Source organism: Psittacula echo (genome assembly GCF_963264785.1).
Source record: "Psittacula echo genome assembly, chromosome: 1".
Lineage (NCBI taxonomy): Eukaryota > Metazoa > Chordata > Aves > Psittaciformes > Psittacidae > Psittacula > Psittacula echo.
Window position 1 is genome coordinate 35,651,324 of NC_137735.1, and position 26,724 is coordinate 35,678,047.

Genomic DNA, 26,724 nt, shown 5'->3' on the forward strand with positions numbered 1-26,724 from the left:
GTGATGGATGTGAAGGTGTGTGCTGACAGCTGCAGGTGTTAATCTCAGAGGAGTCCCAGCGTGCTGAAAAGGAGATGAGCACTGCAGCATCTGTGGGCGAGCAGTGGGGGAGCCCCTGGGGACATGGGAGAGAAGAGATGACAGGCTCAACTGTGCAGTTTTGGGCAAGACTAGCTTCCTTGTAGTTGCAATGTTGGCAGCTTTTTCGTCTCCTGAAACACATTGCTTTTGCACAAAGGCAGCTTCTGTTTCTTCTGTGTTGCCTGTCCCAAGAGGGATTTGTTGCTGCTGCTTTCAAGACAACTTTTCTGTCTTCCATCTAATTTGTTCATTCACGTGGGCTCGAAATTTGTCTAAGGGGGCTCATAATCCAGAAGACAACTCCCACTGCTAAACAGGAACACTTATCTATTGAATGCTGAAGATGATGCACAGCGTTTCCAGAAGTGGTGTCAAAGTGCATGCATACTTAAATATATCTTACAAAGAAACACATCTAAGATAATCATTGCATCTACTTGTTTATTCCTTGAAAGATGAATAAAAATTTGCTCACATTTTCAGTACATTGTCATTTGCATTCTGCAGCTCTGACCCAGCATGTAGTAGGGGAAGATGGTACAGATCTCCCATACTCACTGTGCTGCCTAGATGAGGATCATTGGTGCCAAGTGGAAGGGGCTGCAGTGGTGTGGTGGCTGCTCACCACAATCCCAGGGGCTGAGAAAACTGTACCCACATCACCCTTACCCAGAAGCAGCCTCACTCTTGTACAGAGAGGGGATTTGCACAGGCCCCAGCTACTGTTGGGTCTTGGGATTGGCTGTTTTTCGTGTCTGACGTGAACCCGAAAGGGAGCTGAGCAGTTGCAACTATTTTCTGACGCATTTTAGAAACTCAGTTACTGGACAGGGCTGCGGCTGGAGCACGAGTGACCAGCTCCACACAGTAGTAAATAAAATGCCAGTATGTTTGCTAAGAGATTAGTGTGAGCACAGCTGCTGGTAAATTCTGTGAACACATCAAAGAGCCTTATTGTTGCACTCAGGTTTTAATTCCTTATTAGTTTCAGGAAATACATGTCCTCAGAGCAATGAGAGGAAACTTTGAACGTTTTTCTTCCTCTTGTGCTGGGTGTGGGCTTGGTACTGCCTAATTGTTAGTCTGTCTGATGCCTGTACTCCCATAGGAAGCAAGAACCCATTTACATTTGTGTCATTGCTGTGTGCTTTCAAATACATGACCTGCTCTTTTTTTTTCTCCTATTTTTTATGTTTTAAGATCAAACGTGACAAGAGTAGCAGAGCAGAGAAGTTAAGAATGATGCAGAGAACACAGATGTGAAGAACAAAGGAAAGAGGAAGGAGCTGAGCCCGGTGCGGAGGGGGAAAGGAGAAGAAGAAGCCTAAATGCAAGTACTTGAACATAGAAATGATGGGTCGCAGGCTGCTTAACAGGAGTTTAATGCGGTGCTTTAATCTGCATCTAGTGCCAGTTGGTGCTTCCAGAGCGGTGCCTGAGATAGGTTAATATTTTGAAAATTTTCTGCCTCAGGTTCAAGACTTTGGACTCTTGTGTCAATAATTTACAGCTCTGAACAGGGAAGTGGCAGCAGGGTCACGTGTGTGTGTAAGAGAGAGGAAAAAGAAGCCAGTTTGAGTCTCAACTGAATCATATAAAGTGGCATGGTGCAGCTGAAGGGGATGTGAAGCACTCACTTCCTATTTAAGCAGTATCAAAATGTAAAGTAGCAGCTAAAAAATCAGTGACTGGGTTGGTCAGAGAAAGCTGGAAGGAAGGGGTCGAACTACTCAGAATCATAAACTGAGTTGAGCTCTGGGGCCCCCAACACAAGAGAGACATGGGCCTGTGGGAGTGAGTCCAGAGGAGGCCACAAAGATGCTCAGAGGGCTGAAGCCCCTCTGCTCTGGAGACAGGCTGAGAGAGCTGGGGTTGTTCAGCCTGGAGAAGAGAAGGCTCTGGGGAGACCTTAGAGCAGCCTTCGAATACCTAAATAGGGCCTACAAGAAATCGGGAGGGGGGTTTTTTACAAAGGCATGTAAAGGATAGGGCAAGGGAGAATAGCTTTAAACTGAAAGAGGGGAGATTTAGGTTAGATATTAAGAGATTTTTTACTGTGAGGGTGGTGAGCCACAGGCACAGGTTGCCCAGAGAGGCTGTGGCTGCCCCAGCCCTGGAGGTGTTCAAGGCAAGGTTGGATGGGGCTTTGAGCAACTTGGTCTAGTGGAAGGTGTCCTTGCCCATGGCAGTGGGCTTGGAACTAGGTTTTCTCTAAGGTCCCTTCCAACCATTCTGTGATTCTATGAATTGCTGTGATGTATAATGTATTTTTCATAATTTTAGTTAAGTTTATGGGACAGAATCAGCCATTTAAAAGCACTCTCATTAGCAGGTGCATCGTTTTAGCTAGCACAGTGATGCCTCCTGCATGTGAATTTTTTTGGTTACTGTTTTTCTCTTGTCAGAAAAAGGTCTTGTGCAAAGGCAGGTACATGGTCCAAAGCGGTCTCTACAGGAGTGTAATTGTTTTTCTTTGTGGCCTCTGGTATCCTGCCTGTATCAGCAGGCAAGCTTTTGCCACTATGATGCGTCTTCTTCAGGTGAAGGTTTTCCTAATCCTGGTGTAACAGAAGAGTGTTTTCTGCCGTAGAGAAAGCTTTATCATCTCAGTTGCTCTTCGGGGAGGCTCCAGCACAGATACAGAGCCACTGTTATATTTATAATTTTTTTATGCCTGCAAAGCTGTGATAAGTCTGCACTGTGCAGAAATGGGGGAGCTGCCTGGGAGTTCTGCCTGGAAAACTTGTCCCTTGTTCACTGCAGCTCCTTCCCAGGTGACAATGCCTGTCGAAAGGATGCGGATGCGCCCCTGGCTGGAAGAGCAAATCAACTCTAACAGGATACCGGGGCTGAAATGGCTAAATAAGGTAAGGGGGGTGCATGCACATGCATGTGTTCGTGTGCTGAAGAGGGGACTTTATAGCAGTGCATGAGGTTTGGATGGTTAAACCAGCTCATTCCTGGTTTTCAAAGGGGTGACACAGGGAGGAAAGGCAAAGCTGAATGCTTCCTGCTGAACCTGTTCCTCCGGCCTTGCCTGCCAGATCTGAGGCACCCTGTTTTGGCCTGGTGGATCTGTGGCTCCTTTGAAAGCATTTTCCAACTCTTTGTTGTTGGAGCGAACACTTCTAGAGACTCCACTAGGTTATTTTTTTAAGCTGGTAACAGATTGCTCACCAAGTAGCGTCAGAGGGATGTGAACAAAACGCTCTTCTGAGGTGGAAGGCTATGTTCTGTGTTAGACTGTGCATTGAAGCAACTATCTCGTGTTTCAAACTTGTGTGACTTCTCTGATACTCCTCAGCCTGGGAGAAAATGGGGTGACTTTTCCCTTGCCAGACCCAAACCTAATATTCCTGGTCCTGAGCTCGTCCTGAGAGCTCTGAAAACTTGGAGATCACTGTTGTGGACTCCAAAATGTCAGTGCTCAATTTGATTTTTCAGTTGACTCAATAAAACCAAGGAGTGTATTTGAGACTTTGAACGGTAATAAACCCTGGAAGTACTGCACATGTTATGTGGTATGCAGGAGAGCAATTTGCCACACTGAAAAGCATGAAACAGTTTTGGCTGCAGAGGCTACTTTGTTATCAAAATGGGTGGAAGGGTACACAATCAGGTGCAGAAACTGGAGGTGCCACTCTGGTTAAGACGGTGACCCAGTTAGTCTGGTATCCTCCCTATAGTAGCGGTTGTGGTGCTCAGGTGTTAATTTTTAGAGCTGAAAAATGGCAATTAAGATTACTGCTTTCAAAGCTAGAAATGTTTGTGACTATGAAATTTTCAGGAGCCCATGAAATTTCTGCTACAAATTTTGTTTCTCAGGAACTTCCTGCATCAGCGACTCTCACATGCTGTGGCTGGGTAAATAAATATTGCTTTATCCATTCCCTAGTTAGCTGCCCTGTGAATTTGAGTAGGTCCTTGTTCTTGCATGATGGGGTCACAGATGAAGAGGAAGAAGAGACCAGTTTTTGCTGTTGTCTTTGTAATTTGAGTCCCACATTTCAGGTCTCTGAGGATTCTTGTCCCTGAGTATCTCTACTTTGGTGTCAGGTCTCTCCTGCTGACAGTCCGTCTCTGCTGTCCTTTGTTGAGCATTCCTGCCCAATCCTGAAGTAATTTCTCTTTACTTAATAGGGCACAGTATTTCAGATTTGAGCATACTGCTCTTAAATATTATATCATCTGTAGGTTCATGTAACCTCTTTCAGTACACCCCAGGAACGTACTTGCCTCTTTTGCTCTGCAGTGTGAAAACACTGCCACTGTGCTAAGGGCTTCATTTTAACAAGTTCAGCCCACCAGCCCATAAAGGCATTTTGCAAGGTACATCATGTTGCTTAATGTTCCTAGGTCTCTGATCTTGTTACAGGGGTTTCTGCTTTGTACTTCTGGGATAAACCGTTAGCATGCAAGAGTCAGTAGAAGATTTTGGTTTTAGCATAGTCTATACTGACCAAGGCTTTTCTCACAAATAAAGTATTTTTAATTTTTTATTATTTTGTCTAAAACAAAGCCCTGGCTCCTACCAGGGAGAGAATACCAGGCTAAGTGGCCTGCCTTGACATTTAGTAAAGTTGGATTCCCCACTTCTACCCTCTGATTTGGCATCATTCTGGGTTGGCTTTATTGTGCTCAGCAAGCTAATTGCACTTCTGAGTATTTCTGTTTAAAAATATTTAAACATTCATTCCAACAGTGAATCATTAAACCAAAAATATTTCTATTTTTACTGTAAATCCTGATGATAAACAAAGCCATGGATGGAATGGGTGATACAGTGTCATGGGTATCACAGCCCATTCTGTACCCACAGAATAAACTCTGGAGGCTGTAAGATTTTGGGATTTGTGTGTTTTAAACAGAATATGGCAAAGGACAGCTCACAATACAGAAAAGGTGGGTCAGATTAGCAAGAGAATGGCATTCGTGTGTGGACAGCTTTTAAGGAAATAAGATTGAAATGCTATAGAAACAATCCCCATTCCGGGTGTGTCACCGGCTGTCTCGGGGGAAATTTTTCCAGACTGAGAAAGGAATTAAACCTCTTTTGATTAAATATGACAAAGCAGGTACAGGTGGTTCACCTAATTCCTTCCCTGACTGTCAGTTGATCCCATTATACCTCCTTTGTCCCCCCCCCAGAACAGACCTCTCTCTGTAGGGGTTAAAAAATAAGTATTTGTGCACCTCACTGATGAAAATGTTATCCTGCTGGATGACATGAGGGAGGAAGGGAATTTCTTTACCTTGCCAGAGAGAGTTAACTGGGAGGTGTGAAGGAAATTACATGGTTCAGTAGAGGGCATAGGTGGTGTGAGGTGGGGCGTAATGAGAAGTCAGTGTCCCTCATGGAGCTGGAAAAGGAAAATAGAGTGGAAACATTCAGAGCAGCTGTAACAAGAGCTGAGGGGCAGCCTAGTGCTTTGATGGATGCTTGGAGTACTGCCCTCCAGACAGATGCCACTATTTGAAATTTGTCCTATGACTTTGTAGGTAGTATGTGATCTCATGCTCACTCACCTGCTTGGAGCATTTTGCAGTGCTAGGGTTGCAAGTGTTCGATACTATTTTCCACTTCCTGGCTATTCCTAAGGATGTGACACCTTTTCCATGTTGATGTCCCCACTGGAGATTGGTAGCAATTCCTGTTACACTGCAAAAGCTTTGTGGGTAGTGCTTTTGGCTTTAGGTGTGGCTAATTTTTTAATGGAAATACAAGACTGCTACACAGATGTCCAGTGATGGAGTTCTCTACCAGACAGCGCATGGTTTTCCAAGGCTTAAGAGAAAGCACTGATGAGCCTTTTCCTAATAAGAAAGCACTAACTGAAGAAGGAGATGGGTAAATGTTTGCTAATGTGTGAAATCAAAATTAGTATTTGAATAGAAAGCATCTAGATGAACTAAAGCAGAACACACAGCCACGTGATATTGCTTCAGTCAGCAGCCTTGCAGGATTTCAGAAAAGATTAGATGTTTGATAGTTGATAAGAAAATCTGTAGTGTCTGTATAGATATGTAAAATTATATATGTATTATAAAATCATGATACACATGGATTCTCTTACTTTGTTATTTATATTATAATTAGTTAAATGTCCATGTGCTTCAAGACATCTGGGATTGGGAGTAACTTTCTATAATAACCAGAAACACTGTAATGAACACTTAGAATGCTGTTAAGAGTGTCCTGGCACCTTCCTTTGAAGCAGTCAGTATGGTTGCTGATTGCAGGATGCTTTGTCAGGAGTGTTGTTCAGTCTGCTAGTTCCTATAGAATTTTTTTCAATTATCATATGGAATATGGAACCCATGATAAAACTTCCGTATCATTTTGTAGCATTGTTCAATCCTCTCCCTGTCACCAAGCATGAGAAGACTTTTTAATCTGGTCAGTTCTTAAAGTTCTTGTTAATAGAAATAGTTTTCTTTGGAAATATGAATTTTTTTTCATGTTCATTATACTCTGTGGGAGAGCAAAGGCAATGAAGTTATTCTAGCTCTGATGAATACAATAGTGTTGTGGACCACAGGATAGTGGGGTTGAGGGCTTTCTTTAAACCAATTCTGCTTGAGGAAAGAGGAGAACATCTCTGTAGGATGATTTAATTGTATAACGGGAGAAGAATAAGGAGGCAAAAGGCACAGGAAAGAAGTTATGGGAATAGATTTAAGAGGAGGAAGGAGAGTGTGAGGGCTTGAAAGGCAATGAGGAACGTGTTAAGTCTGTGCTTTCAGCAAATTAAAGAAAAGATTAAGCCAAGCAAGAAGGGAAAAATGCAATCCCAAACAAGTGAATGTAAATGAAAGAAAGGATTGAAGGCAAGTATTGAAGGACAACACAAAAAGCAGGATCAAAAAAGGAGAGATCACATGGAAAGGAAATAAACCTAACCTTGACATTAGTGAAATATTAACCAGACAGACAAGGAAGAAAAGTGGTTGTTGGAGGAAGGGGAAAGGTCAAAGGATTCATCTCAGCTGACCACTGACATCTGCAATGCAGTCGTTTAAATGAGAGCTGCCTGTCTAAAGTTGTTTGCTGTCATTGGAGAGAAATAAGCTTGTTTAGGATGCAATTCAGTTGGCGTGGCTTAGGTGGCCACCTCAGGAGGAGGCTACATTTTGCCCTGGAAGTGCTTTTCACAGACTGAGAAGTGGATCTAAACCTGTAGTTGCAGTGTTTATAGCGCAAGATGCCTGCATGTGAAGTCAGATAAGATGTATTGCCCTTCGTAGGGGAGAAAAACAAGTGTTGCGGAACAAACTTCTATATGGCTTTGCAGAAATGAGCATGAAGAGTTCTGAGTCAGCCCTGTAGATCAGTATACAGTAATTTGTTCTGGTGTTGCATGACGTACAAGCACATCTGACACAGCATCCGTCTGGCCCAGTATTCTGTATGCTCAGTGCTGGTGGGAGGAGTATAGGAAACATGCTGTTCAGACTGTGGAAGCCCTTGGTCTTCCAGAGCTGGAGCTGCATCCCAAAACTATCATCGTTAAATCATTTTCTGATCCCATTGGGAATCAGTTTATACTTCCACTACGTAAGGCATGTCCTGATGTAACTGCATGCTGTGTATTAAAAAATAATTTTAGAAAAAGCTTTCCTTTGGATTCCTTTGAAAGCACGTCTCTTTGGCCTTAAGTTTCTAAAGTAAAATACGTTCAACTGTCTTCAGTGCCACCCCTTCACATGCGTGTCTGATGTTTTTTATCCCCACTGGAGAGATGTGCACAGTTGATAGATTCATATATCCATTTGCTTGGCATATAACTTTGAGGGATCCCTTTCTTTTACCATCCTAATATTTTACTGGCTGAATGCTAAATCCCTTGAATTTGCTGTGTTCCTGTTGTTGTTTAGTTTCAGATGTAATTTTTCTAATCATAAGAGTGTGCTGCCAAAACTAGCCTTTGTTTGAATGTTTAGAAATGTGCAGCACTGCATGTTTTATCCATGTGTCAGCTTGGAAAGTTGCCAGGCTCATCATTTGTGAAGGGGCTTCTGAGTATTTTGTATACTTAGGGCTGTAGTTTATGTTCTGTGACGCTAGTGGATATTTTCCTATTGACTTCAGTGACAGCAGCACTGGGTTAGAAGGAAGCAAAACACTTGCAGATGCTGGAACTGTGCTTTTAAGTAAGTGACTTAAAGTCATCAGAAGATCCCTCAAGTCAGTCAGTGTTGGCATTTCCTGTTTGTTTTCCTTTCCAGGAGAAGAAGATTTTTCAGATTCCCTGGATGCATGCTGCAAGACATGGGTGGGACGTTGAAAAAGATGCTCCCTTATTTAGAAATTGGGCAATTCACACAGGTATTGGAACCCTCTTTCTGCAGGACAGATTTTCACGTTGTTTTCCCTTTAAAGTTACATTTTCATTCTTTTTTGTCTTTTCTTGTACTCACACAGAAAGTGAATCTAAGTTTCTAGATCTGTGGGAGGCTAAGTGCTTTTTTCAAGGTCTGCAATACTCTCCAGCTTTGCTGAAGTGCCATAACTCATTTGCATTGAGGAACACAGTAAAACTTAATTGACTTAAACGTTAACAAAATTGTCAGTCAGTGAGCACACTCAGCACTTTGTAGACTTGGGCCCTTGAGCTTTATATGCCTTTTTATGGATTTGAGCCAGGCATAATAAAGGTAAATGCTGTGCAAGCTTTTCCACATTGTTGTGCAGTCACATCTGAGCTGCAGTGTCCTGAGTCTTTCTTGAGCAGAAGCTGTTCATCATGTGGTCTAGAAATGTGCATGGGAATAAGATCACAACACTCTCTTGCATCCTCAGCTATTGTGTAAATGTTTGTCATGGGAACCGAAGGCTGACAACTTGACGTTAACCTACACTGTTATTAATTTGCCTTAGGTTTTCCATTGCAAGTCGTATGTGCCTAAATTTCTTTTCTTGCTTAGGAAAATACCAATCAGGAGTAGATAAACCTGATCCAAAGACATGGAAGGCAAACTTCCGTTGTGCTATGAACTCTCTGCCTGACATAGAAGAAGTAAAGGACAAAAGTATAAAGAAAGGAAATAATGCCTTCAGGGTATACCGGATGCTGCCGTTATCTGAAAGACCTTCCAAAAAAGGTAGAGGGGAGAGTTTGTCAACACAAAAATGGTGGTGGGGACGTCGGTATTATTGTGGGGCCTGCAAAATGTGCCAGTTCTACTTCTGTGTGAAGCTGAACATTTTTATCCTGAAGTTCCCCAGAACTTCCTAACAGCTGTATGAAAGATGGGCTACATTCAGTTAGTTTCCTTGAACCGTAACCTGTCCCACTGTGGTAAGATTCCTCTCATAGCTGTGAGAACTAGAAAAGTTCATCATGAAAGCTGAGATTCTGTAGATGGGGGCTGTAGCAGGAAAGGATTCTGTAGCAAGTCCAGTTATTATAAAACTCTTGACATATTTTGAGCCCTGTATATATTTTCACATGTTCTTTCTGTGTGGCTAAATTTATGTGTGAGTGAGAGCAAAAGAATTTGGCTGCAAACATTTCTAATTCTCAGTGCTATCTTGTAGTAGAGATGGGGGAAATTCCTGGGGCATGTCTGTGCAAACAGTGGGGTAGAGCTGAGCTTGCAGTAGCAAGTCTGAGCTTCCACATCAGGGTCTCGTCAGGTCAGAGCAGGGGCAGCAACATGAGGATCTGCCAAGGCACACGCCATTGTGTGAAGGTTGTAAGTTCTGTGATTCTCAAGTCACCATGATTGCATAAAACACTGGTGCATGAATTATAATACACCTCCCCCCTCAGATTGCAACTGTTTACAAAAATATTTGTTGAAGTTTATTGTGATCTCTTTTCATGTTAAATCAATGAACAATCTCTCTTTTTTTTGTAGCTACAGTGAGAGTGTCACAAATGTGATGAGACATATATTTAGCTTTTTCCCCTTTTAAATATTTTCTCCCCCTCCCTTCTGTTTTTTAACAGGACTTGCTACTTAGTTTGTCATTCTTCCACGTTTTTCACCTTGATTTCCTCAGTCCCATCATAGTTCTTTTTTGTAGCCCTTTAAAAACAAACCACAAAGCCAGAATGTTCAAGGTGAATTTTTGACTGCCCAGGCCTTAGGGGATTTAAAATCAAGCAAAGTGTGTTCTCGCTTTCCTGGGAGGTGTTGCCATTTTGAGGCACCTTTTGGGTATTTATTGGTGAATATAGAAAGTGTGAAGGATAACTCATAGTACACAGGACTTTAAGAAATCTTCCTCTGTCCTTGCAGGAAAAAAAACGAAGCCCGAGAAGGATGACAAATTCAAACAGATTAAGGTAAGAAGTGGCTGTTTAATAGTGCAGAGCTTGTGAAAACAATCTGTTGCAAATTTTTTTAATAGCCCCAGTAGTTTATTGCGGTGGATATTTGCGAATCTCTCATGCTTGTGGTTTGGTTAAGTAGCTACAGTTACATGGGATGTTTGGGTTCTTTTTAAAACGTGAAGGCTGTTAAAGCCATGACTGACGTCATCAGTTGACACAGCCCTTGTGTTACAATGCCTGGAGGTTGGAAAACTGGCAGCCGCAGGAATACATTTGCCTTTTGTTTGTCTGTGTAAGTAGAAATACAGTAATTATGGAAGGAATGCTTCTGAACAATGGAGCTACCTTTTGGAGCAATTAATTGCTGTGTGTGTCAGGCATTGGAAATGCATTTTCTTTTAGGCAAAGGGGAGTTCTTCCAGAGCTGCTCCTTCTGTTCCTGTCAGTTAGAAGACCTCAGGTGTAAAGCTCCTCAGTCACTGCCAGAGATTTCTGCTTGTTCAGAGCGTGGACCCAGATTGACATTACCTTTCCCTACAAAGCATGGTGTTTTCTAGCTTTCTTACTTCCGACGAGCTCCTCTACTAGGTGTTCAGTATTACAAACAGGCAAGATTTCATCTGCCTTACATTTTTGCAAAGGTTTGCTTTCAGCCTTCACTAAAGTTGCTGTCTTTGGGACACAGTTGCTAGCAGCTGTGTCTGCTGCAGAAGGGCAGGTCAGAATACTGCGATTTTTAAATTGCCTTGAAGGAACCACTTTTTAACCATCCTATCTGGATCATGCAGCCACATGTGCTTGTTATAACATGACTGATGGTAGCCTGTGTTCAGAGGGAGCCAGTAAACTCCTTTAGTCAGAGCAGAGCAGTGTGTGATGCCTGCTAAAGCTGGCAGTAGCAGTTTGTCAATTCCCCTCCTTCATAATCTTTTTTTCAATTGAAATACAATATTAAATGCATTAAAAGCTGTAGAGGCGCTTGAATGATCTTGTCCTCTTCATTAAGATTAATCTCACAAATAGTCATTGCTGAGGGAGTCCCAGTGATGCCTGGCAGATTAGTACATGTGACATTACACCTGGGAGTAGGTGCTGGCGGGGTGATGCTCACAGCTTTTGGGAGCACTTTCCTCCTGCTTGGTTGCCCTGAGCTGCACAGAAACATTAGCCAGGTGATGCGGGAGCAATGAGCTAAGGTGGCTATGCCTCCAGCGCACACAGTTACTAGTGATACCTATTATAAGCATACAGCTCACCAGCCAGTGACTGTGGTATGGCCACTTGGCAACTGTGGGCTTTGAGCTGGGGCCAGGTAGTATTCCTGTCTGTTTCCCCTTATTCTGTCAAAGGTGTACATGGGCTGGCCTCCAGATTTTAAAGGAGGGCTCCTTCCATGCTCAGCTACAGTTAGACTGACTATTGAATGTTGAAAGCTTTAATAGTGGAGAAGGGTGGTGGATAAACTAATGCAAATGCACATTTCTGAGCATTAAAGGCTGCTTATTGCTTTGCTTGGTGATGTGAATTCCTGAGATCCAAGTTGTGTGTTTTGCATTGAACGTCTTGCAGTTACTGTAAACACCTCTCTTTAGTGGAGCTGAGTGGGATTCTGCTTCATGATCTGCCTGGTAACTGCCATGGGGCAATATCAGGGGAAATAAAGGGAGAAGATGAGGATCTGAGTACAGATCTGCAAAGGGACTTGAGCATAGCAAGAGTCTCACGTTGAGCTCCCCCCCTGTTGCCACTGGTGCACGCTGTGCGCACCCACGGCAACAGTGGTGAGGGTGAAGAGCCCTGCCAGACCTTGCTGAGTTTGAGGAGCGTGCTTGGAGCTCTCCTTGCTTGTCCCTGTGGATGTGAGAGGCCTGGGTCTTACTAAATCCCTGCTCTGCATTAGGCAGCAGGGGCTGCAAGCAGGTTTCCTACCTCACAGACGTCTCTTTACCACTGGGCTTCTGGGCAAATGGAGTCTCTCCATTGAAAGAATGAGTTCTTGACAATGGGAAGAAGCCATAAGTGTCGAAATAGCCCAGATAAAAAAAAGTTCCTACCTTTGAAACATTTCAAAGGACTGAGCTACCTGTCTTATCCTAGATGTATCCTTTTGACTATGCATGTAGGTCCCTATTGAGACATTTTTCAACTCTGACACCCTTCCTCATGTATTTAGCTTAGGCAAGGCGTCGGGACACTGAAAATTTAAGTAATTTAACACCAACTGTGCCAGTGTCCAAGTCCCTTTGTGGATCTGGCATCATCACCTGAGTTCCAAGATGCATATTTATTTCTGCAACTCGAAAAGGGCTACTAAATAAACTTCACAGAAACCAAGCCTCAGCAAAGCTGAGCGAAGTTCTGTGTGTGCAGCATTCCCATGGGGCAGCTGTATTTGCTGGGGCATTGCACAACACCAGAGGCTCAGGGCTGCAGCATACAGCCCTAGCTGTCTCTTCAGTTGTGATCCTCAGTGGATCAATAGCAGTTAATTCTATCTTTTCCAGCTCTCCAGGTCTTTGACCTGTGGGTCAACACAACCGGTGCGGCTCCTCAAATACCTAGTTGCCATTAATACTAACTTTGCACATTTGTGATTTGCAGAGGGGCCTTGGGACTGGGCATGTGTTTGCCTCACTTGATGGCTGGGAGGGTGCAGACTTGTGTCGAAGTGACAGTTCATTTTGAGTGGATCACAGTCACAGCATGTGGCATCCAGAAAGGCCTGTCATGCTGTCCCTACTTTTTTCCCCCTGTGATAACAGCTCATATGGTTAGTATTGTGAAGGGCTGGCACCACAAGTCCTGGGGCTCACATTTGCCCTGCTCTTGCCAAAATGCTTTAAAGCAGTGAAAATGAGCATGATGTGGCATCACATCCACCTGGCAGCCCTGCACCTTTCTGCGGGTGTCTCTGGGTCAGCAGCAAGGTAGAACTTGCCTTGCAGGGCTGGCATAGCCAGACCAGGGTGAGAGAAGACTTTAGACTTTGTAACCGATAACCCTGTAAGGGAGCCAATACCAGGGAGGAAGTTGGACCTGTAGATAATTCTTGAGATGTGTTTATAACTTTTTAAAGAAAACCTGAGTTTATGGAATTAAACATTTTGGTGTCTATTCTGGAGTTTTTTTAGATTCCTGCTCGAGTGTACCAGACCTACGGAGATGTATCTTGTGGAAAGCTCAGTCTATGTAGAACAGGTGGTGTTTTCCCAACGCTATTGCCCTGTGGTAATGTTTATGATGCAGTCTAAAAGGCTGTGTTTAGTGTAAACACTTTGGTTTGCTTTCAGGCTTGCTGCAGAGAAAAATTAAGGTTAGAATTTAGTAATTGCTCTACAGAAGCTTTCAGTAAGAGATACAGCATGTTTGGAAGGGAATGAGGATGAATATTAAATAGAGCATCGTTTTAAAGCAGTGTTTCCTCCTTATTTGTTGCAAATGTTAATCTCTTGTAGTAAATTGCACATTGATTTCTTGGTCTCTGAAGGCTCACTCTAAATCCGAGCATTAAAAATAGCTTTCATCTCAAAGCAGAAGGTTTGGAAATGAGTAGACTGGCTTCTTCTCAGAGAACAAATATAGTCATTCTAAGACCATGTCTAGCAGAGAGCAGGGGGTATAATGGCAGGCAGAAGCAATATGATTTATTACTGGCACAGAACAAAGAGATGAACTGAGTCTAGGCTCCTAAAATAAATCAAACCTGACCCAACTGTACTGTTTTCATTCTAGCAAGAGCCAGTTGAATCATCTTTTGGGATTAATGGGTTAAATGACGTCACTTCTGACTATTTGCTGTCCTCCAGTATAAAAAATGAAGTTGACAGTACAGTGAACTTTGTAGGTAAGTACTTCTATGCTTTTCTTACATGCTAAGCATACAGGTGACTTCAGAATTCTTTTGACTCTGCCAGACTCAGCTGCCATCAGCATTTTGCACTTTGGAGAAGGCTGTGATTGCAGTCAAGTTGACCCATTTTTCACTAGCCTGAGCCACACGAGGTCCTGGTTGCAGGTCAGCCCCACCATCTTGCAGAGACAGAGAGCAGCACTGTAGCGGTGTGGTGGGTCCCCTCCAGACTAAAACATTTATAGACATGCTCAGGTGGCTTTTCCTGACGTGAACCTATTCCACAGGGTAGTCCTCAGCTATGAGAAGACTGTAGCCAATGTCATGTGTTAAGCTGTAGTGAGATTGTGGTTTCCCATTGCTCAGAGTAAAGGTTTGTATAGGGTACTGTTTCGTTTGGGAGTTTAAACCTGCAGATGAGATTGAGGGATTTGTTTTTTTTTACTGGAACCTCAGTAGCAGAGTTAGTTTTTAATGTCACTGAGTTAACAACAAGGATCAGTGAAGACTGCATTTAGAAACAGGTACATTAGGAATTAGCTGTCATCTCAGCATATGAATAATTGGCTCTCAGTAGAATTAATTGGGCTGGTTTTTGACAGCTCTTTTTTGGATGAGGTTGTCACAGCTGCGAGGGCTCATAAAAATGTGACCCATATACCATTTTTGCTAGAATTACGCTTTTATATAGGACGAACAAGTATTTGAAAGATATGTTAGTCTTCTGCTTGTAGAGATGGCAGAAATCATGTGCAGTGACTATTTTTGATCCCCATTTCGTAGGTTGCAAGGCTTTGCATAGTCATTCCCCTCAAGTACTTCTGTGGCTGAAGAGTTTGTGAGTAGTCTTCCTCTCTTTATGGCAGTTCATTTAATCATCTGTTGCTTTGTAAGAGTGTTAGAACACAATTGTCACTTCGGCTGTCACAGAGTTTTATAACTTGAAGGGGTAGCATTGTAGTGTTATTAGTGCTTCCTATTTCCTGACTGACTCATTAAGAAATCTGAAACACTCCCAAGGCCACTATGCAGTCCCAGGGAAGAAGTTTTGAACACTTTTGCTTTATTTTACAGTCTTAAAGTCAAACGGAGATCATGTAAAAGTAGTCTTTGGAAAATACCTGGTGTTCCCCAAAACCCACTAACATCATACAGTCATTATGCTGCAGACACCTCGGTTTTCTACAGTACAGTGAATCCAAAACTCCTGCATGATTTTATGACGAGATGAATGCATGTTGCACCTTAGAAGATCTCAGCAACAGTTTACAGGGCAGGACTCGTAGTAGCAACATCAACATCTAAGAGGTCTATTGTGGAAACCAGGAGATTCAGAATAGTAGAACTGAATTTGCATCTTGAGGGCACTGTTTTTTCTCTGGACTGAGAGAGTCCAGTTTCAGGGGCAGGACAGCAAGGCTTGAGTGGGTAACTGTCATCCACTGTTGTTTAATGGCTTATGAAGTGTGCTGCTTATGCAGGCTGGAGAAAGAAGTCCTTATTTAGGATTGCAATTGGGATTTTAATGTAAACAGGTAGAAAAGGGTAAAATGGATCTGTTCTGCAGAAAGGAGGGAAGACGGCTGGATGGGAGGAGAGGCAAACAGCACCTGCAGTGTTTCTGACATACGTGCAGCTCATGGGAAGTTGTGGCATATTGCCCAAGTGAGCAGTAATTTTTGCTGTGCAAGTTATCTCTTGGGGTGCATAGGAATTTGTCAGGTATTGAGGAGAAAGATAAAGCAGTGCAGATGGCTTGGTCATACCCTGACAGGGTTGCACAATATTGGTTTCACTCAGATAAAAATTCACTCTGTGTGTGTGCGCTCTTGCCCCCTGCACCCCACTCAATAAAAGACTGATTGTTTCAGAAGCAGGAAAGGTGAAATAGAGTTGAAATAAAACATCTGGAACAAAATTGCAGTAATTGTAGTGACTGAACGTTAAAAAAACCAACCAAACAACCAACAACTCTTCAGTATGTATGTGATTTTCTTTATGCTGGAATTGTATCATAAAATACATACCTAGGTTTGGGGGATTTTCCAGTGGTTACCTGGCACTTCACAAAGTAAAATGATAGGCAGCTTTTCCCTGGGATTAAAACCTGTCACTTTTGAAAAGTCGTGTTCTAGCCTTGTCAAAAGATTGAAGGCAGGAATGACTGTGTGTATATACATGTGCATTCATGTATATGTATCTTAGTTCATCCAGGAACAGATGCTATCTTCTGACTTTTTAAAAATCAATTATTAGAGTGCTGGGATTACTTAACAGAAGAATTTCAAGATGCACTGGGTTTCATTGCCTACGTTTTTCCAATCATGGGTTTAGAGAAAAATGTACTGTCTGAATTTCTAACAACACATCACCATGTTTATACAGATTTTGTTTGTATGAAGATTGCTCCTTTTGAAGCTTTATGCTCCAGTGAAAAAATACCTATAGTCCTTGCCTTTCTCTTGGACAACTGTGGATTCATATTCGCCGTCCTCTGAGATGGCTCCGTCACCATGCACTCTTCTGACCTAATAGTGACTTTCTGCTCTTTGCTGGATTAATGCAGTTGTCATGTGTTCATGTTGCTGGGGCTGATGGAGGAGTTATACAAGACAGAGGAAATAGTCTCAAGCAGCTCCAGAGGAGTGAGGTTCTGGATTTCGCTACACTTTTACTAAGTAGCTTCTTGGTACCTTGGATTATTCCCGTTTCAGAAGGGTGTTCTGTACCACAATTAATGTCTGCAAAAGCACTTCGAGGCACTTGCAAAGCATCCATGGTGCCTTCACTTTGTAGAAATAAATTATGTTACTTTGGTATTAAATAGGTACCTGAGGGAATAAGAAAACCCTCTCTCAATAACTAACCAGACTGTAGCTTTCTGTCACAGACCATGGGGATTGAAGACTACAGGTACAACTGTCTTTCCACATACTATCAATGGTATTGCAAGGATGCGTGAAAGTAGTAATCTAATTGGAGGAGAAAATTTTCACAAATCCATGTCATGTATAAATCAGAGTCATGTTTTAGATGACCATGTGGCCAGCTTTTGCATGCCAGTTCTGGCCTTGTGGTGCATAATTTACATGAGAGCATCCAGAGGCCATGGGATGTTGGCAGCTTGCTTGGTGAGGATGCTTTTCCAGATCCGGAGAGATTGCTGTGGTCTGTATGTCCTGGTGAGACCACATTTATGGATGGAGGAGAAGTGTGGCTGTGGTCTTCCTTGCAAAAGCTTCTGGATAGCTGCCATGCCAAGGAGGGCTCAAGGGTGTTATATGTGAGAGCCAGGAGAGAGCTGGGCATTTTCAGTCATCACAAATCAGGAAATAGAGGCCTCTGAAGGTGATAAAAACTAAGTCAGTCACATGGATTTCCTTTAAAAGTGCCATTGAAAGCAGGTGATGGGCATGGAAGAGAGTGCTGAGGCAAAATAGAACTCACATACCAAGTGTTCTCCAAGGATGGACTCTTAGAGATCCAGTGGGATTGAGGTGTGATGAGTAATCAATTTTTATTTCTAACCCCGAGTTGTAGGACAACCGCACCTTGATGGCAGCAGCGAAGAGCAGGTGATAGTTGCCAATCCTCCTGATGTCTGCCAGGTAGTAGAAGTGACAACAGAAAGTGATGAACAGCCCCTCAGCATGAGCCAGCTGTACCCCCTACAGATCTCCCCTGTCTCCTCCTATGCAGGTAAGCATCCTAGCATTTCTTTACACTCTTTTTTGTCTGGAAGCCACTGAGGGAAAGGAGGCTCTTCCAGGGTAGAAATACATGTTCATCCACCTTCTGCATTTTTAATGCAACTCAAAAACTCACAGTTGTCATTCCACCTGGGGAAACAACTCTGCGCATCTGAGGTGGGAAATGTAAGCTGCAGATTTTAGCCTGTGACTAACGGAAAAAGAACCTTTTTAGATGTAATGCAGAGAGGTCTTCTCGTCCTTTATTAGAGGGACGTTTTCAGTGGTACATATTTTGTGCTGCAGATATGATGTGTTCCCTTTGCCCCTGACTTACTAAGGATTAAAGGTCTTCTGTGCCTTTCCTCTGCCTGTTTGTTTCTTCAGTGCCTACCACAGTGGACACAGAGTGCTGAGGGCTGCACTAATGATGTATAATGTAACCACGGAGCTGAGGGCCCTGGGGGAGTAGATCTGTCTTGTTACAAGCAGTCTGCAAACTAGAACAGCCATGTAGTGGCTGATAACAAGTGGTCCTGCAAGCAGCAGAGCTGTGGACATCTGGCTTCCAACGTCTGCCTCCCTTCTGGGTTCACTGATATCTAAAAAGGGGTGAGATAACAAGCTTTCCCCTTGCACTGCTCCCAGTCAGGGGTGCTAATGGTTTTTCTTTTTTGTCCTGGGCCCTTTATTAAACTGGTAGGAAGTTCAGAGTCTTTGTCACTCATTTATCCCTTATCCAAGTCCGACAGTATGTTCAGAAGTTGTTAGGGCAGAACAGACATAAATGCACATGTGGGCGTGCTATATAGAGTCCCTGCAATCATATAAGCCTTATTTCCGTAGGAAGCAGGACAAAGCCACATTTGAAAGTACAAGTTGTTTCAGATCCAACTTGTCCTTCCTTTTATAACGTGTTACTAACTTGCAAGCCTCAGGAGACAGGGTAGAAATACAAACCTCATATTTTTAGGCAAACTTAAGTATTAATTGTTCCCCAAACAATTTACTATTTTACACATGGTTTTGCCTGTGACTCATTGGGCTGAAATTACTTCCAGATACATTTTATAGATTACATATTTAGTAATTTTTATCTTTGGGTCCGGGTGAATAATGTTACGTTCTTTTGAATAGCCTCCAATGTTAGTCTCACACATGTTAATAAACCATTATGCTTCCCAGTCTGTTTAGTCTGTAATGGCCAGAGCATTTAGAAGAGCTTTGCAAAGTGTAAGGCAGGGAATGAGGGTGCTTTAACTTATTAGCAGCTGGGAGAGAGGGCCTTGTGGAAGTCATGGTGTTTGCTTGGGCTGGGATGATAGAGAGGGGTGGTCTGGTGACAGGAGAACCACCCTGATATGAGAGAGTCATGAGCTTCCTCCCCTAAAGTCAATGCAACAAGCCTGCATAAGGAAAATGAGACATGGCTGAAGTACTTCTGCTATCCTCTTATGTTGTCTTAGTATCCTGGTGACCCTCAGCTGTCCTAACTTACACCATGACCTGCTAGCCCATAACTCGGTTCACACTGAGATGATTTCAAGCCACTGACATGCTTCTGAATGCATCTCAAGGCAGTTCTTGTTGATCCTGGTTACTCTAGCTAGAGGCCAGTAAGAAGTGGAGTAGCACAAGGGTCAGCCCTCGGGCAAGTCCTGTTTCATGTATCAGTGAGCAGAGGAGCTGTTGGTGTACACACTTGTGAAGTTTACAGGTGATACTAAAGAAGGGACAACAGTCAATATGCTTGAGGGCAGGGCCACCATCAGAGACCTGGAGAAACTGCAGGAACAGGCCAGCAGAAACCTTACCAAATTCAGCAAGGACAGATGCCAAGTCCTGTACCTGGGAGGGAAGAAACACTTGCAGCAGTAGAGGGTGGGGCTGATGGGATGGCGACCAGGTCTGCACCAGGTGGGGGGGCAGTGAGCTGAACGTGAGATAGCAGAGCACCCTAGCCACAGAGAAGTCTGCCAGCTTTCAGGAGCATGGCCAGGGAAGTGATTAGCCCTCTCTGTTCAGCAGTAGTTACATTACTTTCTGGTTGGGTCCAGTCTTGAGCTACCCAGTCCAAGAAAGATACAAATGGGAGCAAGTGCAGGGAAGGGCTACCAGATGATAAAGGGCTGGAGCACTCACTCTGTGAGGAGATACTGAGGGACTGAGGCTTGTTCAGCCTGAAGAAGAGATGGTTTTGAAGACCTCATAGCAGCCTGCCCCTACCTTCAGGGATATGATTGAGAAGATAGAGTCAGGCTCTTCACAGTGGTGTGTGGTGGGACAATGAGGAATAGCAGGAATAAACTGAAGCAAAAGAACTTGGTCCAGCTGGATACAAGAAAAAATGTCACTTTTTTCAGCACAAGGACTGACAGGCAGTGGAGCAGCATGCCCAGGGAGGCTGTGTTGCCTCCATCCTTAGAGGTTTTCAAGACCTGATTGGATAAGGTTACAAATAACCCAATCCTGTCCTATAGCTGGCCCTGCTTTGAGCAACAGATTGAGCTATAGACTTCCTGAGGTCCCTTCCAGCCCAAATTGTTCTATAAACCTTTATTTCTGAAGCATGCATTTGTCCTTGAAGCAGGAGAGATGACAGGGGTCTATGGTTTCTTAGAACCCTGAAGCTTACAGGACATCTTGTGACTATTTCTGGCTTTGTCTTGTTCCACAAAAACCCTTGTGAGAACAACAGGAGGCTCATGGTTTTGCTGGGTTGAGCTGCCTGCTCTGTCAGGTGCTACCATGAATGGCAGGAAAGAGTATGACCATATCAGCTGTGCAGGAACAGTTAGTTTAGCTCTTCTGAAATTACAATAACAAAAAGTAGTCTGAGATTTCAGCTGTCCTGCATAAGTCTGTTTTATTTCAAAACCACTTCTAGCTCCTTTCTGAGGTTACTCAGGCAAATGACGTGAGTGGCCCTTGTGTGTTTTCTCATATTTCCTCTGACGTCTATGAAAACCATTTTTTTAGTACCAAGACTGTTGTCAGCCTCCTCTTGTGTTTGACACTGATTCAGATAATCTTCATGATTGAAATAACCTAACTTTCCATGCCTGAGTGATTAGCTTCCCTGGCTTTGCTAACTATAGTGCTATCTCTTGCTCAGCATTTTGTTATGTATAAACACCAAGCATAGATTCCTTTTCAGCTGCATCACTGTTTTTTTGTTGCCACTTGTTTCTTCATGTCAAGGAATATCTGGTTTTGTCTCTAAGTGGATTCCTCCTATTGATTCTATCTTCGGGGCCATTTCTTCTTTACATAGATTAATTTCTGCCTCTCCCCAGTATCACAGTATCACAGTATGCTAGAGATTGGAAGCGACCTCAAAAGATCATCTAGTCCAATCCCCCTGCCAGAGCAGGAACACCTAGATGAGGTTACACAGGAAGGTGTCCAGGCGGGTTTTGAATGTCTCCAGAGAAGGAGACTCCACAACCTCCCTGGGCAGCCTGTTCCAGTGTTCCGTCACCCTCACTGAGAAGAAGTTTCTTCTCAAGTTTAAGTGGAACCTCTTGTGTTCCAGTTTATACCCATTACCCCTTGTCCTATCATTGTTTGCCACTGAGAAGAGCCTGGCTCCATCCTCGTGACACTCCCCCTTTATATATTTATATACACTAATAAGGTCCCCCCACAGTCTCCTCTTCTCCAAACTATAGAGACCCAGCTCCCTCAGCCTTTCCTCATAAGGGAGATGCTCCACTCCCTTAATCATCTTAGTTGCCCTGCGCTGGACTCTCTCCAGCAGGTCCCTGTCCTTCTTGAACTGAGGGGCCCAGAACTGGACACAATATTCCAGATGCAGTCTCACCAGGGCAGAGTAGAGGGGAAGCTTACTTAGAGTATGGCTTACTTAGTCAGATTAATCACATTGACACATCTCTCTTTACCTGGGCCAGTGAGTGAGAAGCCCTGTAGAGTGTTAGCTTCACAGGACTTCACAGTTAGATTCAACATTTCAGACTGCTCCTCGGCATACTGCGTGCTGCGGCAGAGACTCTGGCATAGGGGAGGTGCTGGCTTTGGAAGTCGTAGTCTGGAGTAGCTGAGCTGCTTGCTTCCTCACCTTGGAAAGACTGGGTGCAGTTTAGACCCTGAGGTCTGACTGTTGACCTCTCCCTACACCTATTGACCTCTCACCTTGCCTGAGAGAAGGGCAAGGCACTGCCAATATCTGAAGATGTGCAGGGGCACAATCCATGAGACAGTCTGTGCACCCCTAGCACTTATGTCCAGTGCAGAGCATCGGGTTGCTCTCTGGGAGGGCAGGATCATGGTTTATGGTCACAGGGATGCAGGGGCTGTGCAAAGCAGTCTGCATGGGCTAAAATGCGTAATGCAGAATGGAGAGTGGAAAATGGGACTTCAGAGCTTCATTGCCTGCTACAGTTGTCACATTATTCCATCAACCTTGTAATTTCTGTGTTCCTTTTGGCTTAAGGTGTGGATGAGCCCTCTCTGTTCAGCCCTGATGGGGCTTTTTCAAATGCTCTTGGTAGCGTGATACCTGCCTAGGAAACAGGACACATGGGTTCAGAACCCCGCAAGCCAAAGGGGACCTGCAGTCCAAGCCTCCGCTTTTCTGGGTGAGGTTCTGAGCACTGGGCAGCTGTGCTGAAGGCAGCAGCCATTGCTGCAAACTAGTTCTGAAAAGAGGGGTTTGTGCCCTGTCTCAGAGGTATCCGAGGCACAGCACTCTAAAAGAGCCCTTGGGCCAGGAGCCTGACCCTCAGGCACTGGGAGACCTGTGTTCAGACACACATGGGCTTGAAAATGCAGTCAGAATTCCTGGATTTCAGGCTCCTCTGCAAGCTAGGGATACAGCAGCAGGAGAATGGCTATCCTGCTGCAGCTGTGCCCCTGTGTTTGTGCTCTGGTTGAAGTGATGAAGGTGAAGGAGGCCTTTACAGTGGAGGAAGGTGATGGGGCTGGAGAAAGCAGCATTCCTTCTTGCTTGAGTGGTGGGTGAAGGGCTGAGAAATAAGCTAGGGGGGGTAGGCATGGGTGGCAGAAGTGAAATGAGAGCAAAGTGTAACAGTAATAAAGCACCAGAAGTCATAACAAGCCCCTGAGGCGGCAGGCTGAGATAACAGTTCATGAAACAAAAACACACTTATCTCCTCTGGGGTGGAGTTGTTGCTGGTTTTGCAGGGAGATAAAATAAGGATTTGGACAGAACTTTGCTCCTTGCCAGGCCTGAAGCTGCCAAGAGAGGAAGAAGGGGCATCCCTGCTTGCCAGAGGCTCTTCCCTCTGCTCAGAATGCGCAAATCTACTTCATCCATCTCCATGGCTGTCTTGTCCAGGGTATAGCCATGCTAACTGTGATAACCATGTGAATTTATCCCAGTTGTTCAATGCAGCTGTGCTGTCTAGCCCTTGGATTGCTATTGCTGCTGTAGGGTGTCCATGCTTCTCCGTTGTTTTCTGGTTGTTTGACTTGACTCTGCTTGCTTCTACTTGTTGGAAATGGATCACATCTCTTGAGCTGCATTTTGCTACTGTAGATAGAATAGTGCAAGTTTCATTTTTGGTTTTGTTTTGCTTGACAGAAAGCGAAACAACGGACAGCGTTCCAAGTGATGAAGAAACTGCAGAGGTAAGAGTTTTCTGGGATTTTAGCACCTTGGAGCAAGGTCTCAAGAACAATGTCCTGAGATACTCTTCCCCCTCCTAATAGCTGGGGAAGAAAAACAAGCCAGGAAGGTTCAAGGGAGGCAGACATTTTGATGATTGTCACAGAATGAATCTGTACAAGTTCTTTCCTCCTCATCTGTCCAGACTACAAGGAGATTAATTTGCATCATAAGATGTTCTGGAAAGCCATCAACAGTCCCAGCTAGTCTGTTAATATGATGCACTGACATTGCTGGGTAGTGAGTATTTAGTCTTGGTTGAAACCATGCTCACTTTGTTTTCCTTAAGTGGCTCCTGAACTCTTACAGTTGGAGAAAATGCTTACACGTACAATAGAAATGCAACTTGAATGTTTGAGGTGTGTGAGGCAAAAAACATTCCTGAGCACTCATTTGGGTATTGCTGGGTGAAAGGAATCAGTGGGACAAGATCCTTCGCAACACCAGCACTTGCCTTTTTCTTCTGGGGCTGCCATCAAGTGACCAAACCTGCTGATCTCCATGAGTACTTAGATGCCACGAGCCCCCTGAAGGCACTTAGAAGCCCTGTGCTGCAGCTGTATTTTTGCAGGAGAGCTCTTGAAGATCTCTCTCCTGCTGTGCCCTCAGAAAGCCTCTGAATTCTTGGAGAAGTGCAGCTTGTGTGCAGCTGTGTAACAGCACAGTTAACCTTCTTGCTTTGTCTCTTGTGCCTTGGTTAGGGTGAAGCCCATATATAGACTGCCAATAATGACTCCCCAAACCTCATTTGACAGAACATTCCATTGTGGCATATGTGATGGGGAAAGGACTGGATGCACATCTTTCCTTGATGATCCTCTGTCTGTGATAGGGGACACACCATCAAGTGATGGTGATTTTCTTGGCAGCCTCACCAAACTATGTTGACAGTTTGGGTGGTGCTGCTTGAGAGGGCTTGGGTTTCTGTTGCCTGCCTGTTGGCAAGGGCATGCTGTCTCTGGTAATGAAGGAGACACTTTTGTTGGAGTGTTTGGTCATCCGTGTCTATTTTTGTGTTCAGCATGCTGGGAGTAAGCCCTTTATTTTCCATCAGAAGAGAGGGCGGAACCTCTTGAGTGCTGGAGAGCCACCAGGGTTTAAGCACACTTCAGAAAGGGAAGTGGCTGGGAGCAAAGACATTCAAAGCCAGTGGCCAGAGGCTCTAAAAGCATTATGCTTTTAGAGATGGGGTAATTCCTGTGCAATTTGTGGGTGTTTCTGTCTTCGTCTTGTTATTCGGAGCACTTCTCAAAGTTGCATTTGCTCATATAGTCTTCCCTCCTATTTCCCCCACTTTTCTAGGGACGACTTCATTGGCAGAAGAGAAACATTGAAGGCAAACAGTATCTCAGCAATCTGGGAATTAGGAACACTTCTCATATGCTTCCCAGCATGGCAACTTTTGTAGCCAACAAGCCTGACCTCCAAGTCACCATCAAAGAAGAAAGCTGCCCACTGCCTTACAACAGCTCCTGGCCCCCTTTCCCAGACATCCCTCTGCAACAAGTAGTCTCCACAGCCTCCACGAGCAGCAGCCGGCCAGACCGCGAGACACGGGCCAGCGTCATCAAGAAAACATCAGACATCACCCAGTCGAGAGTCAAGAGCTGCTAAGCCTTTGACAGTGTGGTTTTTTAGCTTTCTTTTGTTTGGTTTTGTATTTTACGTTTCTCTAGGAGAGGTTCATCCCTTGACGCACACAAGACAAATCTAAGGTAAAGCCTTGGCAATATAAAGCATTGCTGTGTCCAACTCCGCTTGCCGGAGTGTTTTTAACTCAGGACTCCAGCCATCAATATGTACACCTGAACCCAGATTTCCAAGGTTGCTGCGTAGGAAAACAACCCCAGAACTTTGGCCCACTCGCAGGTTCCACTGTTTCGTAAGAGGACCAACCGACCACAGGGGAAGTGGTGCTGCTGCGCTTCTTGCTGTCAAGGCTGTGATGGAACTGAAAGCCTCGGAATGGAAGAGAAAATGTGAACTAGCTGGAATATTTTTAAATAAAGAAAAATCTATTGTGAATATTGTACATAGTGCAGTACTAGCAACGTTGCAGTCTGCTTCTGCACCTTATTAAGAAAGCACTTACAAAAGGCCTTTTATTACCTTGCTCTACTTAATGGCACATTGAAGGTCCCTCCCCACCTGTATTCTTTTCCAAGGCTATTCTTGCTAAAGTGTCTTTAAAGAATAGAGGAAAGGAAAGAAATTTAAAACTTCCCATATGGATTTCATATGTTTTAAGACTGCTTTTATCATGTTTGTTTCTAATCTGCTATGCTTGAATGCCGCGTGGTACAATAGGAAAAAAAAAAAAGAAACCTATTACAGAGATATTATGCAAATTCCCAGATTTAAAAAAAGAAGAAGAAAAATAATTCTAACCAGAGCAAGCTTTTTTATTTTTTATACAGGGGAATATTTTATTCAAAGTAAAATTCTAAAGTGAATATAATTTTTTTTAATCTTTTCTACAGCAAATTTATAATTTTCAGATTCAGTCCTTGGTTATCAGCAGTTATTACATCCTTGTGGCACATTTTTTTTTGTTTTTAATTTTGTAAAGGTGAAATAGCTTTTATGAGCTCATGTAGCAATCAGATTATCCTGTGGATTGATAATAAATACGGTATATAGTTAAATTTTTAATAATCCTCTTGTTGGTCTCTCTTTTTTTAATCTTTCAGAAGCCCCAGATGGCATGGGTTTGACAGGGGAGTGAGACCCTCTTGGAGTGAGCAATAGTGTGAGCTGTCTTTACAACTTCTGGAGTACCCATCTAACAGGGTGGAAAGTGCTGTGCTCTGGGAAACTCAAGGCAGAAAGAGGAACTAGAGGTTAAAGGTGGTGTACTCAAGTTTGGCTTCACGTGCAGAGGCTGGGAGTTGGGGTGCCTCTTCTGCTGTTATTCCGTCGTTAGGCTTTGAGCATGTCATCCCATGGAAGGAATCTTGTGAAAGTCCACCACCCACCCAACACACAGGCTCATCTGTGCTTGCCCCATTCCTCATAGATCTCTGTTTAGCTTGCTTACAGTTTCCTTGTCCAGAAAAATCTCTTTTGCAGAGTTTCAAACAATAGCTCCTTATTAGTGAAATGAATCAGAGGTCAGATAAATATTCCCTAAGGCTTTTCACATCTACAGTGTGATGACAGATTGTGATTCCTCTGGGT

The 26,724-nt window shown here is 43.8% G+C and overlaps 1 protein-coding gene across 6 annotated transcripts in view; it reads left to right on the forward strand.

Annotated features, from left to right (window-relative positions):
- Nucleotides 1–26,202, forward strand: part of IRF2 (interferon regulatory factor 2) — a 42,601-nt gene extending 16,399 nt beyond the window's left edge. For 2 of the 6 annotated variants that reach the window (XM_080639147.1, XM_080639148.1), the window contains exons 2-10: nucleotides 1,282–1,415; nucleotides 2,856–2,948; nucleotides 8,308–8,407; nucleotides 9,007–9,183; nucleotides 10,327–10,373; nucleotides 14,094–14,205; nucleotides 17,746–17,910; nucleotides 23,464–23,510; nucleotides 24,850–26,202. In XM_080639147.1, the coding sequence (XP_080495273.1) occupies nucleotides 1,410–1,415; nucleotides 2,856–2,948; nucleotides 8,308–8,407; nucleotides 9,007–9,183; nucleotides 10,327–10,373; nucleotides 14,094–14,205; nucleotides 17,746–17,910; nucleotides 23,464–23,510; nucleotides 24,850–25,161 (1,059 nt within the window). In that variant the 5' untranslated portion in view covers nucleotides 1,282–1,409 and the 3' untranslated portion in view covers nucleotides 25,162–26,202. Of the gene's footprint in view, nucleotides 1–1,281; nucleotides 1,416–2,844; nucleotides 2,949–8,307; nucleotides 8,408–9,006; nucleotides 9,184–10,326; nucleotides 10,374–14,093; nucleotides 14,206–17,745; nucleotides 17,911–23,463; nucleotides 23,511–24,849 lie in introns of all 6 variants that reach the window. The other 4 variants (XM_080639149.1, XM_080639151.1, XM_080639152.1 and 1 more) reach the window with 4 other exon arrangements.
- The last annotated feature ends 522 nt before the right edge of the window (nucleotides 26,203–26,724 follow it).